This window comes from Panthera pardus, unplaced genomic scaffold, assembly GCF_024362965.1.
Source record: "Panthera pardus isolate Hobbes unplaced genomic scaffold, ASM2436296v1 HiC_scaffold_10, whole genome shotgun sequence".
Classification (NCBI taxonomy): Eukaryota; Metazoa; Chordata; class Mammalia; order Carnivora; family Felidae; genus Panthera; species Panthera pardus.
Window position 1 is genome coordinate 33936973 of NW_026526655.1, and position 15823 is coordinate 33952795.

General features: G+C 37.4%; 2 protein-coding genes across 10 annotated transcripts in view; both read left to right on the forward strand.

Annotated features, from left to right (window-relative positions):
* The window catches only part of ALS2 (alsin Rho guanine nucleotide exchange factor ALS2), a 71470-nt gene extending 60167 nt beyond the window's left edge, over positions 1-11303 (forward strand). For all 5 annotated transcript variants that reach the window (XM_019436607.2, XM_053906210.1, XM_019436608.2 and 2 more), the window contains 9 exons: positions 1714-1831; positions 2580-2737; positions 4504-4626; positions 5135-5311; positions 6713-6758; positions 6962-7023; positions 7566-7715; positions 7929-8025; positions 9973-11303. In XM_019436607.2, the coding sequence (XP_019292152.1) occupies positions 1714-1831; positions 2580-2737; positions 4504-4626; positions 5135-5311; positions 6713-6758; positions 6962-7023; positions 7566-7715; positions 7929-8025; positions 9973-10011 (970 nt within the window). In that variant the 3' untranslated portion in view covers positions 10012-11303. The remainder of the gene's footprint in view (positions 1-1713; positions 1832-2579; positions 2738-4503; positions 4627-5134; positions 5312-6712; positions 6759-6961; positions 7024-7565; positions 7716-7928; positions 8026-9972) is intronic.
* A 1865-nt stretch (positions 11304-13168) lies between these two features.
* LOC109259195 (transmembrane protein 237) overlaps positions 13169-15823 on the forward strand; it is a 67289-nt gene continuing 64634 nt past the window's right edge. Inside the window, exons 1-2 of one of the 5 annotated variants that reach the window (XM_053906270.1) lie at positions 13184-13565; positions 14642-14732. The gene's annotated coding sequence lies outside the window, so the exon portion shown is untranslated. Of the gene's footprint in view, positions 13566-13646; positions 14733-15823 lie in introns of those variants that run through there. The other 4 variants (XR_008423389.1, XM_053906280.1, XM_053906261.1 and 1 more) reach the window with 4 other exon arrangements.

Genomic DNA, 15823 nt, shown 5'->3' on the forward strand with positions numbered 1-15823 from the left:
ACAGATTAATAGAAACTATCCAAACTAAACAACAGAGAGAAAATACATGGAAAAAGAAAATAAACAGAGCTCTAAGGAGTCTAGTACTTGTGTCCTTGGAATCCCAGAAGGAGAGGAGAAAAATCATGAGGATGAAAAGATATTTGAAGAAATAATGGTTGAAACCATCCCAAATTTGGTGAAAGACAAATGTGCAGATTCACGAAGTTGAGCAACCTGTGTGCTGAAAAAAAGATATCCGTGAACAGACATGTCAGTCAAATTGAAAAACAAAATCTAGTTGCATGAAAGCAACTAGAGAAAAAAAGGGCATTACACAGGGGGGAAACCGCCATTTAAATGCTTGCATATTTATCATCAGTATCTTCTGGAGACCAAAAACAAGTGGCACAATTTTGAAGTACTGAAAGAAAAATTATAGATGTACCTCTTCATTTCTCTTTTTTCTTTTTCTTATTTTCTCTCTGTTCTCCTTTTCTCCTAACTTTTTTCCCCCCTCCATCTGCTTTTGTACATATTTCCTTATTCTTTAACTTGGCCAGTAACTCCCACAAGCAATGCTTGGAATTTGGACCCAAAGAATTTACTAATCCCTTTGTATTGAAAGAAGTTTGGGTTCTTTCCCCTCCTATATTTGGTATAAGTGGGAACTGAATATAGTGTTTTATTCATGAAGTTTACGATTTTTGCCTTGTATTCTTTCTATTAGTAGAAGAAATGGAAACTCCTAGGATTGATGAAACCTGTGGACTTTCCCTTGTGTGTGATGCAGAGGGTCAGCCTTCACTGATAGAGCCTGTCAGTTTAAACATTGAGACTTTGGTCCTGTAGTTAACCTTGGTTAACTGTTGTTGGGTGTTTCCAGGGAATGAGAGTGAATGAACTTTTATATAATAAAACATGTTGCTATCACAGAGGTCTTATTTATCTAAAATAGTATAATAATGTACATCATTTCTGATCAGTTGTAATCTGATAATAGAATACCATTACCAAAAATGTCTGTTGATTATTAAGTATGTGTTTTATCATAGCCTCTTCGCTCAAAGCTTCCCTTTACCCATTATGTACTTACCTCACCACCTGTTGTAGCATCCTCATGATCTCCTTACTTGAGCTCATTTTCCTTTTTCTGCTGCCATTTCATTTGTTTTCCTTTTTCCTCACCCCTTCCTCTCTTATTTTCCATTTTTCTCTTGTCATTAACAAGTCTGTTACCAGTTTTCTCTTCAAGCTAACATAGTATCACCTAACACCATGGTTGATTCTAAAGCAAAATCTTCATTAATTAATTGTAGTTGGTATGAAGTAACATTAAATGACACTGGAATGACTTAAAAAAAATCTAATAGCAGGTCAGTTACCTATTATGAGCTCTTTGGGCCAGGCACTGTACTGGGTACTCCATTTTGTCCTTACTTGGTGATAGTGTTTCATGTGCACATTACAGTTTGCTTTTGTTTGTTCATTTGTTCTTCCTTCCTTCCTCTCTCTCTTTTCTTTTTTCTTTTCTTTCTTTTTTCTTTCTTTTGTCTCTGTTCCTTCCTTCCTTCCTTCCTTCCTTTCCTTACTTAATTTCTACACCCAACATGGGGCTCAAACTTAGGACCCTGAGATCAAGAGTCATAATGCTCTTCTGACAGAGACAGCCAGGCGCCCCTCTTGCTTTCATGATATGAAATACATAATGGGCTTTCTGTTGTCTTTTTACAGTCCAGAGACATTAAGTCGTTCACAGACTCAAACACTAGAGAGTTTGGAATTCATTCCTCAGCATGTTGGTGCCTTCTCTGTGGAGAAATATGATGACATCAAGAAATATTTAATAAAGGTAGAGTCAAAATTACACCAGTCTTATGAATTAATGACACAACTACCACAGTATATCATTCAAATCTGCTCACAGGTTATTGGTGCCCTAATCCTATTTTTGCTTTCTAAGTATTTCTTTTTTAATTCTCTAACTACTAAAAGCACATTTTCACATGAAGATTGCTGTATCATGATGATAGAACTTTTTAAGTTTTGTAAAGTGCTTAAGAGGGTTCTTGAGAACAAGGGTCAAAGTTTAAAATTGATTTTTGTTGGTAACAAACTAGAGATTGTATAAATAAAGCATGCTGCCCTCACCCCATGGTTATGCTCTTTGCTTCCTTCTCAAGTCCTGTAAGATTAGCTACAATTTAAAGTATGACATGCATCAATATGGGGTTGCAGGAAGGAGTATTAAGAGAAATCAAGGGAACTGAAGAGTATTTTCAGGCATAATCAACTGCCGTTTAGTTTTCTTAAAGGTAACATCTGTTTTTGTGAAGTTTATAGTTTTATTATATTTATCAGTATATCCAAAGCTATTTTCCCAAGATGTTAAAGGCATTCTTTGATTAAGATTAGGAATTCCTACTCTATATGTAGACTCAACTCTTTTAGAAAAGTTAAAGTATTTGAATTTTTCTCGTCCAAAAGTTTAGTCCTTGCCAGTTTGAAAATTGTCTATCGTTTATGAAATTGTTTTATTATTTATTGGTTGACTGTTTCTGTTGTTAGTCATTGACTTCATTGATCCCGTTCCTGTTCAGGCCTGTGACACTCCTCTGCACCCCCTGGGCAGGCTTGTGGAGACACTGGTTGCAGTTTATAGAATGACATATGTGGGTGTGGGAGCCAATCGCCGGTTATTGCAGGAGGCTGTGAAGGAGATTAAGTCCTACCTTAAGCGAATTTTCCAGCTGGTGAGGTAAGAGATCTTTCTCATTGAAGTCTGCAAACTGTGGAATAGTGGTTAATGCTAATGCTTGGATGTCTTCATCCTGAATCTAGAGATTACAACAACTTTGTGAAGAATCATTAAGTTTCCTCTTTATCACAGAAATTATTCATCAAGAAAATGGTTTTGTGCCACAGATCCTTAAACAGATTAAGTAATGAAAATGAAAACATGTTTCATGTTTTTACTTTATGTTTATGCAATAAACACAGCAAAGGAAACCATCAACAAAATGAAAAGGTAACCTAGTGAGTGGGAGAAGATATTGGCAAATGATATATCTGATAAGAGGTTAATTTCCAAAATATATAAAGAACTTACATATGCAACACTTTTATTAAAAAAAAAAAACACAATCTGATTAAAAATGGACAGAGGATCTGAACAGACAGTTTCCCAAAGAAGACATACAGACGACCAACAGACACTTGAAAGAATGCTTGACATCGCTAATCACCAGGGAAATGTCTATATTCTCATAGGCTTCCATTCTAGTGGAACATATGGAAACATATGGTATGTCAGGTGTTGGTAAATGTGACAAAAGATGGAGCTGGAGGTAAGAGGCTGCTATTTTAAACAGAGGTTCCAGGAGGCCTAATAAGGTAACACCTGAGCAGAGACTTTGAAAAGGGAGAAAGGAAGCAAATAGAGCATCTTTGGAAAGAGTTTCACGTAGGAAATTTAGAATATGTGAAATTCAAGATCCTTTATCGGGTTTAAGCCAATAAGTAATTACTATATTGAGATAATTATATGAAAATTTATAAATTTGTCTCAGAAAACTTCCTTCTATTATTAGCTTCGAAACTGATAGATGCATTTGGAAATGTCTCAGATTAGAGGGGGCAGCGTAATCCACTAAAAAGACCAGTGGCTGGGAGTGTTTCAGCTCTGACATTAGTTAGATGGGTATGATGAAGATAAGTTTTTGACCTTTTTTAGTTTTCCCAAATATAAAATAAGGGGCAGAGGCAGGGGCAAGGTATAAGTCTACAAAAATAGAAGATTGGAAACTCCCTTTGAAGACTCAGGGTTTAGGTCTGAAAGTAAAGAGGACAATAAAGTTGTTTATAGTAGAGCTCATCATTTGCATATAAGAGTTCAGAGATAAAATCTAGGGCAAATTCAAAACCTAGGAAAAAAAGTCCTCTTAGCAGCTTGATCATGTGCAAAAATTTTTTAGCAACTTGAATTTTAAAACATTAAAAATTTTTATATTGATTTTCATTTTTTCTTAATGTTGAATATTTAAGTCATTTTCAGCTAATATTTGTTTATACCCTGAGAATAATAGTTTCTGCTTAAAGATTCAATATGAATTGACCTCAAATGAGATTTGTCAGTTAGAAAAACAGAATTTCTCACTTTTTAATAACTAGACAGAAATGGGGTGCGTGGGTGGCTCAGGTAAGCTGATCTCAGCTCAGGTCTTGATATCAGGGTCATGAGTTCAAGGCTTTCATTGGGCTCTGTGCTGGGCATAAAGCCTACTTCAGAACCAAAACCAAAAAACACAGCATATGAAGATTTTTTAGTGGTATTATTCATTAGCTACAGCCTTAATTTTATCCTATAAGAAGCATCAGTTAAGAATCTCAGGAAACTAAAATATTTACTTGATATAAATTTTGATTTCATAGGTCTTTAAATAGATGAAATAATAGAAATGCATTTTTACTCTTTTTAGACATTCTAGAGGTATAATTGTCTAATTGTGTTTTGTTATTCCTTAGATTCTTATTTCCTGAGCTTCCTGAAGAGGGCAGCACAATTCCTCTCTCTGCTCCTCTGCCAACCGAAAGGAAATCCTTTTGCACTGGGAAATCAGATTCCAGATCCGAATCTCCAGAGCCTGGGTAAATGGAGTTGGGTAGAGATAGTGAAGAAAGAGGGTGGGTGATCCTATCCAAAGAATCCCAAGGAAGAGTTTTCTCTAGATCTCAGTTTCCTTATTTTTAAAATAATGTGACTGGACTAGGTAATCTCTGAGGTCGCTTTCAGGTCTTAAGTTGTATTAGTCAAACCCCAAAGAAGTGCACACATGAGTTACTGGGCTCTGAGCCTGCTGAGCAAAGTAACATCATGCTCATCTAGAATAACCACAGAGAATCATTTTCAAAATGGAAACCAACTAGGTTTTCAGTTAGATTTTGAGGTATGAAAAGAATTCACAGTTGGTCCAAGATATAAAACTCTGGGGCCATAGGTAAGTTCTTCATGTTAGCTCCAGATAAAAACGCAGAATAATGTTAGAACTGTTTCTTTATTCAAAATGTCCCATCTTCCTTTCAGCTTGAAACTGAAACTCTTTGATTCTATATTCAATTTTGATATGAATGCTTCTCCTTCTCCAATATTTTGTAGTTATGTGGTGACAAGTTCTGGGTTACTGCTTCCTGTACTACTACCTCGGCTCTACCCACCACTGTTTATGCTCTATGCCCTGGATAATGATCGTGAGGAAGACATTTACTGGGAATGTGTACTACGACTAAATAAACAGCCAGATATTGCTCTTCTGGGCTTCCTTGGGGTGCAGAGGTAAGTATAATAGTTACGAGTAAAATCAAATGGTTTAATTTAAGATGCAAACAGTGAGGGGCACCTGGGTGGCTCAGTCAGTTAAGCGTCCGACTTCAGCCCAGGTCATGATCTTACGGTTTGTGGATTCAAGCCCCACGTCAATTTCTGTGCTGAGAGCTCAGAGCCTGGAGACTGTTTTGAATTCTGTGTCTCCCTCTCTGTCTGCCCCTCCCCTACTGATGCTCTGTCTCTGTCTCAAAAAGCATTAAAAAAATTTTTTTAAATGCAAACAGCATTATTAATTGAATCTATGATTTGCAGTTGATTCACTTACTTGCATATCTATTATTCAGCAAAATAGTGACATTTAATCTTTATTTTTGAGAATTTTTGGAGTGGGGTATAAATCTTGATTATTCTTCTGAATGTGTTTTATTTGTGTGTGTGTATGAAATGTTTGTGTGTGTGTGTGTGTGTGTGTGTGTGTGTGTGTGTATATATATATATATATACACATATATATACATATATATATGTAAATTTTAACTATCCCATCTGATATTTTGCTGTTCTTTAAAACAAAATACATGTTTATAGTTTCAGAAAAAATTAATTGTATTTAGTCTTTGATGTTCTTCCTTCCCTTCTTTTTCTTTCCTCACCATGTACAATTTGTAATTTAAGTTTTAGAAGTGCTTTGTTGTAGAGCATTGTTTCTTGTTATTCTGGGAGAACACATTATCCTTTCTTCTAGTACGGTGATAAAGCTGATCACCCCAGCACCATTAATTATATATTTGTGTTCTCAAAAAAAGTGAACAAGCCTTAATCAGAAAATAAATTTTTTCAGTGGAATAATTTCACATTAAAAATGAGATAAAACTGAGTGAAGGAAAGATTTTGGTCAATACTTGGTAATATCTGTAATGTATAGGGTTATTGTAGTATTCATTGACAGATCTCTTAGGGACAAGATAGAAGCTCTTAAATTACTTGTGGAATGTTTATTAAAACTATCTCTGGGGGCGCCTGGGTGGCTTAGTTGGTTAAACGTCCAACTCTTGATTTTGGCTCAGGTCATGATCTTGAAGTTCCATGGGATTGAGCCCTGTGTTGGGCTCTGTGCTGGCAGCACGGAGCCTGCTTGGGATTCTCTCTGTCTCTCTGTGTCTGTCGTCTGTCTGTCTCTCTCTCTCTCTCCCCCTCTCCCCGCCTCCTTCCCTCTCTCTCTGCCCCACCCGTGCTCACTTGCTCACTCTCTCAAATAAAGTAAACATTTTTTAAAAAACCAGAACACTTTATCTGTGGAATAGTTATTTTAAATGGGGACAGGGAAGGCAATGTAGCCATCAACTGTTTTTACAGGGATTAATCTGCTCTAAGTAATAACTTGTATTAACAGTGTGGATTCTATTGTAGGAAATTTTGGCCAATGACCTTGTCAATCCTTGGAGAGAGTAAAAAGGTATAGTAGATTTCAGTGTCCTCAGCAAATATGTTTCTCTTTGATGTGGGGTGTTCAAGATAGCAAAAAAATTCCATTTTACTTTGGTAGAATAGTACCCAAGCATGAGTTATTCACTGAAGAATCGTGCTGTGCCATTATTTTTTATTGTTACTGCAGAAGACAGCTTTCCTCTTTGATTTTCATAAATTCTCTTTTTGCAGGTTTTGCCAACCACAAAAGATGCTTGTTTTGCCTCAGCTGTAGAATGTCTACAGCAGATTAGGTAATCTCTCGTTTGCTGAAAATCACATAAATCAAAGTAGTAGTTAGTCTATTAAGATGTTAATGAGATCTTATCCTAACCTAAGCTCTAAGTGCTCCTTTCAGTCCTAGATGGTGTCACACTCAGCCTGGAGATCAGAAAAGGCTCTTTTGAGACATTTGGCTTACCTTTTACTCTACAAGTCCCTTGTATTTTCAAAAAAGGTGGAGAGCCTACCCAGAAATGTATCTACATAATCACATCTTTAGCCAAATGGAAATGAACCAAACTTAATTACTCAGAGAAGAGCATATATTAGAAAAATAAGATCCTGGGTAAAAGGAGATAATCTATGACTTAGTGAATTCTTCCATAAGAACCATAGATCGTCGGAGGCTTCTTTTCTCAAAAAACTGTGGGATTACAGTGGTCATCCCTTCCAGCAACTCATTATGCCTGAAGTGTCCAATTTAAGGCACCCCAGGAGGGTATATTGTCAAACAATATTTAATATTAAGCAGTTCATAGGATTTTTTTTTTTTTTTTTTTTTTAATAACAACAGCACGACATTTACCCCATCAGACAAACTTAAGGTCATCCAGCAGACTTTTGAAGAGATCTCTCAGAGTGTCCTGGCATCACTTCAGGAAGACTTTTTATGGTCCATGGATGACTTGTTTCCTGTTTTCTTATATGTGGTGCTACGGGCCAGGTGACCAACCTTTTCTGACTTTATTACAGTGACTCATTTTAACAAGTGCTTTTTCTGAATTGATGACAGTAATATGCTCCCCTACTAGGAAAAAAAAAATTCTGTTTACCCATTTAAGTATGGTGAGCTGTTCTTTATTTTCCCTCACATAGATTCACAAGGAAGATATACATATAAATAGGAGTAACTCAGTATCTTTATTTTATTGGGCAGGATTAGGAATTTAGGCTCCGAGGTACACCTCATTGAGGATCTCATGGACCCATATCTTCAGCATGGGGAACAGGGTATAATGTTCACCACCTTGAAGGTAAGTATAGGTGATATTTAATTTTTTTAATCTTAAAATCTGTCCTTAATTTGCCATATTATATATCTATCATTAATCATTGTCTTCTTTATACAGAGGTTTAATGCAATCATTAAATGCCTTTAGAGTACATATTGTTAATATTTTAAAATATAATACATTAAAAGTAGAATCAGTTCTTCTTGAAAATACTAAAGCACATTACCCAATCTTCCCTATAAATTGACCATTCAAATCATTACAAGTGCTTATAAAGGTAGACCATCTTTATAAATGTAACTCTAGAAAAGAAACAGAAAGGATTCTTAGTGTCCAAAAGTATTTGGCACTAGAGTTATTTAATGGAAATGAGGTAAAACACAGAAGGCAATATGTATGTAATGAATATGAATTGTATCTTCTTTTTTCTCCATGTATTTACTATAACCAGTATGTTACAAATGAGATTCTCTAGTATGAGTAGTCTAGGGTTTGTTGGAAGTTATTTTAGTTCCCTACCTTGATTTTTCTTGGAATTTGGTAGAATAATTCTGTGTGTATATTGGAAGAACAACAAATTGAAAACGGCATAAACACTTCTGAAAAAAAGGATTAGACCCCCTCTGCCAGTTAGTTAACTTTCATAAAAATACAATAATTAAGATAGTATGTTCCTGTTACAAGAATGGACATTACCTCTAATAGAAGGGATAGCTGTTGTAAAGGCAGCGTTATAATAAAAATTTCACATGTAAAAATGGAAACATCAGTACAAAAATAGAAAAGAAAGGAATTATTTAATAAATGCTTAAAGTACTGGGATAGCTTATTACCTGTTTTGGAGGGAGGGTAGAATCAGGGCAGAATCACCTGCATTGCAAACTATAGATGCTTTTTGATTTTTAAGCAAAAGGAAGAGAGAAGGAAAGACAGGCAAATTAAAATGAGAAAAAGAAATTAGAACTTAATGTCAGGTTTCTGGCTTGGGTTAATTGTTTGAACTTTTCAACTGAAATACCATTAACATTTCTATTAAATTGAAAAGGGTGGTGCAGTTGGGGAAAATAGTGGCCACCAATGATTTACATTATTAGTATTCATGTTCTATGAAGAGCATTTCTCACATATCACCAAGGGAGAAACAACTAGTACAGTTATATGTAGGAATATCCTCGACCTCACTGAAAATCAGAGTACTGTAGATTTAAACAAGGTGCCATTTTGTGCCTACTAAATTAGCAAAGATGTTTTAAAATTATACCCAGTGCTAGTAGGGGTATAGTGAAATCAGAATTATTCCCATATTGCTGATAATGGATTAAATAATAATCACCTTTGGAAAACTTTTGTTACTAACATTGATATCAGCCACATCAAAAATGTTCTCGGAGTTTGAGTAAACGCACTCCTGGGGATTTATTCTGAGGAATTAAAGAATGGACAACACTGTGTTTGGTTTGGCTGAGGTGTTCTTTGTAGTGTGAGTAACTCCCAACCTGGATACTTTCAGAATCACTGGGAATGCTTCTTAAAAAGTTGTTCCTGAAAATTCTGACTCACTGGGTCTGGAATGGTACTTAATCTTAATTTGCAGTTTCTTAAACATACTAGATGATTCTGATTACAGTTGTCTGTGTACCTTATAATGATCAGCATATTCTAAATGTCTGATCAGTAGTGGCTTAGCCAATTAAGGTATTTCTACTCATTGAAGAATATTAAACAGCTTGTAAAAAGTTTGTTTTGAGAATTAGAAAATGTGCAAAATTTTATCTCCACTAATTACAGTTAGGCAAAATAGACATTGGATATGGGGACTAGAAAACAGGGAAAAAGAAAGCAACCAACTGATTTGGTTGGAGCTATCAGTATTAAACAAAGATTTCCTTTCTTTAGTCTCCTGTGCATTGCTATGTTTGTATAATTTCTTTCCAAGTAAATTTTAAATTGTTTTGAACTTTTTTTCAGGCGTGTTACTACCAGATCCAGCGTGAGAAGCTTAACTAGGATGCAGAACAGCCTGACAACTGGATTATCTGTAGGGTGTTTAGCACCATCTGGCATCTTCCTGTAGTGGCAAAAAAGAATGGTGTTGAAATTAGGACGTTGTATTATTTTGGTTGTTATCTCTGAGCCTTACTAATGGTGATAGCTCTGAGTCCAGAAAAAAGACTGTATGGTTTCAAGGGAGGAATGAAAACGACATAGGATTCAATTAAACAAGTCCCTTGCCTATGTTAAATTCCCAAAATATCACACATTTACTGTTTGGAAAAAGAGGATATCCCTTCCTACAGTAAAGACTATGCCAGCTACATGAAGTCGTAAGAGAAGTTCTCAGTATAGCTTCTTACATTAAAGAAGTTAATAAATATTTTTTGAGTTTCGGGTTTGCCTGCAGTTACCCCAGGCCCTTTTGCAAGGAGCAGATGGTACTTGAAACTATTGTAGCCACACTATGCCTTCCTGAATTCCTTGCAGTCACGTGTGCATCATGCTTCTTTGCTGAAGGAGGGGGAAGAGGACCTTCTAAAACTGCAGTTTTAACTTTTTCTAAGCTTTTCCACTAGGTAGTGTTCATGATGGGAGAGGTTCTATGCAGTGACTACCGCACCCTGACCCCAAACATGGAACACATCTAAATAGGAGTCTTCTGCCTCCTGATTAGGAAGAACATAGGAAATTTGTTCTTGGATTCCTTACAGTGCTATAGAGTGAATACACTGGAATTCAAACACTGACTCGGAGCTGCTATGGAACCTCATTTGTCCATGTGCAAATGCTGTATTCCGAGGCCTGTGAATGAGAGCCTGAAGAGCTTTTGCATGTGGGCTGTGTTTTGGAGCAGGACTAAATTCTGGGAAATAGCATCCATCCTTGATCTAGCATTCTTCCCTCTACCTCGCACTGAACTCACAGAGGGGAAGAAAAAAGGAAACAAGCTTTGGCTTTTCCCATCTCAAAAGTATTGTAACACCTCAACATTTTAGTGTTTTGCTTTTTACCTTTTTTTTTTTTTTAATGTCCTGTTGTAAATGGTTGGTTTACACTGTACTAGTAACACTAGTAGTTGTTTTGAATAACATAGGTGCTCTTCCTCATCTCATCTCCTACACACCATGGTGAGCATACAGAGTGTCCTCCAGATTTATGTTAACATCAGCAGATGTTAATCAGTTTTGAAAAAGGATCATGGTTTCTGCTCTACTTTATAATCAAGACGTGTTTATTAAAATACTGTTTTGGAATGTTGGCTGTAATGTAACAGCAATTTTCATAATAAAAGATATTCATCTCTATGAGGTTGTTTTATGATTGCAAAAGAAACAACACAGGGCATCCTAAAAAAATTTTTTTTTAAGTTTATTTATTTTGAGAGAGAGAGAGCGCCAGCAGGGGAGGGCCAGAAAGAGAGGGGGACACAGGATCCGAAACAGGCTCTGTGCTGACAGCAGAGAGCCCAATCTGGGGCTCGAACTCATGACGAGATCATGACTTGAGCTGAATGAAGTCAAATGCTTAAGCAGCTGAGCCACCCAGGCATCCCAGGGTAGCCTAAAAACTTAAACCCAGCCTTAGTTTTTGTTTGTTTTTTACCCAAGTTGTAATTCATGACTCTTTGTATTGGCTTCAGAGGTCCTTCTGGGGTTTTAAAGATCTCTCTCTTTAAAATGAACGTAAATTTATAATTATGGTAACCACCTTTGCTGACCGCAAATTGACTTTCTGATCCTAATACCCCAAGGGCGGGGGTCTTAAATCTATTATTTCTTTGAATAAAAGGTATATTTTGATTCTTACTGGTTATTTTTTTTGTTTTTTTTCTCCTAAACAGATTCGGGTAAGGGAAGAGAAGATGTTTAAAATTCTGGTTGGAAATATTAGGCATTAGTTAGCCCACCTCCCAGTTGTAATGTCTTCTCAAGAAGCCTGTCCATGTCACCGCTGCTCTGTCTCAGAAGGTGGCTACCCATTATTGGAAAAGGACCAACACTTGATTTTGTTAAGCACTTTGCATTTCCATTAGGGATTGTTTTGATTTTGGAATAAACACACAGATTCCACATTTGGCTCTTAAAGGCAAATCTACTGAAGGCCTTGACCCCTTAAGAGAGAGAGAGAGAGAGACAGGGATAGTTGTAGAAATGAATGAAGACTTGAGACCCACTGAGAAATTCTCAAAATTATGATAGACTGGCTCAATTCTAAGAAAAACATGTTTTAAATCATCCTTTTATTGGAGTTTTGAGTGACACTGGCCAGTTACTTCATACTATATACCTTTTAGATAGCATATTTAAAACCATAAATTTTCAATTCTAAATCTCCAGGCCACTATTTCTAAATAGAAATACTAGCACTTGTGCAGCAATTTACAGATCTTTCACATGCGTGATGAATGCTCACAGCAGCCCTGTGAGGCAGGCATTAGCCCCGCTGATTTTGCAGACAAGGAGTGGCTGGGATTCACTCACTGCTAGAGCTGGGACTCTAGAACTTCCCTAACTTTAATTCCATGGCTCTTTCCTACTGCTGCTGCCAGAGATGGAATATCATAGCTTGGTGATACATTAAAACATCATAAAGTAAAAAATGAGTTGAAAGTGAAAACTTTTAATAAAATTAGGTGTGTAGGATAAAATATGGTGTGCTCAAAACAGTCACAGATGTATCACGTTCTCCGCTTGTATTTTCATCAATCGTGGAAAGCAAAGGGAAGCTACCCATTTAATTTCAAATAAAGGGACTGAAAAACCTCTGACAATGGCCATTTGGTCTTTATCCTCTGATGTCAGCAGTACCCTTTCTTTCGTTTTTTTTCTGGGATATCTGCTTCCCACCAATCCCTTGCTGCAATATAAAATTTTCAAATAAAGAAGTAACTCCAGTCTGAGATACAGAATGGATAACTATTAAGCTCAGGACAGTTGGTAGGGAAACTTCCAGAAGGAACTACTTTTTTATAGGCCTCATTATTATTGGCTAAACAGTCTTCCATCATTTTCTCACCATAACATGAGAAATCAGGTTAAAGATCAGCTTACTCTCGGGTATCTCCACAGTTGTTTGTTTTTTTTTTTTCTTTCATTAAAAATGCTATTGTCTGGGGGCACCTGGGTGGCTCAGTAAAGTGTCAGCCCAGGTCTTGATCTCGGGTTGGTGAGTTCAGTCCCTGCATTGAAATCCATGCTGGGCATGAAGCCTACTTACAAAAATAAGATGCTGTTGTGGGGTGTCTGTTAACGTGCTATCGTCAACAAAAATAAACTTTTTTGGTGTTAACTGTGCTGGCATTTTGAGAGAAGGTATCAATGCGAAGGTTGAAAATGGTATGTTACACCTCTCAGTACAAGGAATGCTTAAAGATTTGTGACAGGGGAAGCTTAGGAGTAATTTAGTGGTTAGGCTGGGTTAGGCTTCTGTGGATTAAATCAAAGAGGATGTACAGAGATTTTCTCTAGAACAGTGAGGTGACTTTGGCAGCTAATAGCCCACGAGTGTATTTTCTACCAAAGCGTTTCTCTGGATAGGAGCAACGTTGGATGTTTGCAGTCTTACAGGTGAGAGACTCTGCCAAATGATTCTGGGTTACCAGAAGAGATCTATAAATGTCTGTGCTTCTGTTAATTTTTAATAGCTAAGAAGAAAATTCTGGGTAATGTAATTCAAACAGTTTGGTTTCATTGTAACCCAAATCATATGGTGAATTCTGTGATTTTGAAAGAGCAGATTTTGCTTTGGGAAACCATGTCTTAAGTATGGAATAGTGAGTTGTCATGTAGACTGAGTAAAATTGAGCATTTGTCCTAGCCCTAGCCAACAGCATTTTGACCCTGGGGAAGCTGGGCCATTTTTGTATGGGCCATTACTTACTAAGTTTTCAAGTGCTTTCTCAGGCTTGGTCTACTAGGAAGCATTATTTTGAAAAATGAGCTTAATGGGGTAGAGGGAATGGCATTTAATAGTAATCACTACATTTTTTCAGGTTCATGGAAATACTGATTTTTAAAGTAATATTTAAGGCAAATTCCTTATGAGTCAATAACACTAATGCAGCTTCTCGGTTAATAAGCACTGGTGCTCCTTCCTCTGTTACTTATTTAGTCTAGAATTGCATATGGTTGGCTATTTACTTGCAGCCTCAATCAAGAATTCTCGTTCTCATGACAGCAGAAATAAGTAAGTTCTAACTACAAAGTTGGTCCAGAAGTCACGAAAAAGCAAGGGAGAAGCATTATGTAGTCTTTTGCCAGTTACTAGCATTTTTCAGGGCTAGTCCTGGAAACAAAAGAGGAAACCTTTTGATTTTACTACTTGTGAGCTCTACTGAATACCCCCTCTGAATGTCAGATTCCTCATCTGAAAAATGAAAGTTAACTTTGGATGATCTCCCAAGCTCTCGGCCCCCAATTTCAAAGTTTGGTAGGGAAAGAGGTTGAGGTCAATATAGCCAAGCTGAGGAAGAGAGGAAGAGAGGAAGGGGAGGCCTTTGGAGTCCAGCAGCTCCCGCCTCAGGACTAACGTCCCAGCTGTTCTTGAACTGCTTGGGAAGGTATCAGCCTTGTACTTCCGTATTTTGGCCTCCTATTTTTCTGCTTTTCAACAACTGGAAATAACAGCCCAGGTGTTGTTACAGGTGCTGAGGCTTTCAGTGAACCAGAAAGCACGAGGTCCACTCTCCAGGCCCTCTGCAGACATGACCCACACAGGAGCTGCACACTGAACAGGTTAATGCGTAAGAGAATTGCAAAGCAGATTGTGAACTGAAGTGTCACAACAGTTTTTGTAGCCATAAAGAGAGAGGGAAAACCATTTTCTGAATTTTTTTCTACGAATTTTTGTCTTACCTTGGGCTAATACCAGGGACTGGGTGGTTTAAACAACAGAGATTTATTTTCCCACAGTTCTGGAGGCTGGAAATCTGAGATCAGGGTGCGATCATGGGCAGGTTCTGGTGAGACACCTCTTCCTGGCTTGAAGAGAGCCTCCTTCTCGCTGTGTCCACACCTGGCAGAGAGACTGACTGGAGAGCAAGCTCCCTGGTGTCTCTTTGTACAAGGGCATTAATGCCATCACGGGGGCTCGTCTAAACCTAATCATCTACCAAAGGTCCCATCTCCAAATACCATCACAGTGGAGTTAGGGCTTCAACAGCTGAATTTGGGGGAACACAATTCGTCCATAGCAAATTTGTCTTGGGAACCTAACAACGACCAGGCAAGCAACGTTTTTAGAATTCACCCAAGCTGTGGAGATGAAAATTACTGTTTATACCTCCATGGGTGAGGAGATTTTAGTCAACATGAGCTTTTTAGAATATATCAATTAGTTATCTGTGCAACCCTTGAGTTAGATTTATTGGAAGCTTTCTTAAACGACTACAGAAACCACAGTTTATTTGTAAATCTCCTTCACAGTAAGTTCATCTCAGGACTGCACTGTCTAGCGCCCCCAGCTGCTGCATAGATAGGTCTAGTTTGGCACACTGTCTTTTGGGCATCAAATATGGAAGAAATGTGGTCCACCTTACATGAATAGCAGTTGGATTGTTAATCTGCGCTGCCTCTCTAAGGGTACGTAATTTGTGAGGCACCCTTCGGGTAGCGTTTTCAGCAGTTGCCTGAATATGATGGCTTGGTGCCAGACCCATCTGTTTGCTCTGATTTTTCTCTGGAAGATGCTCCATCTTTCTTTTCAGTTCCCTACCCTAAACGTGCTCCCATCTTAGGAGGAAGGTGAGTCATACATGCACATGTTGAACTAAGTGATTCAATAGAGGCTCAAAAACTAGAATACAGGGAAAGGACAGGGTTTAACC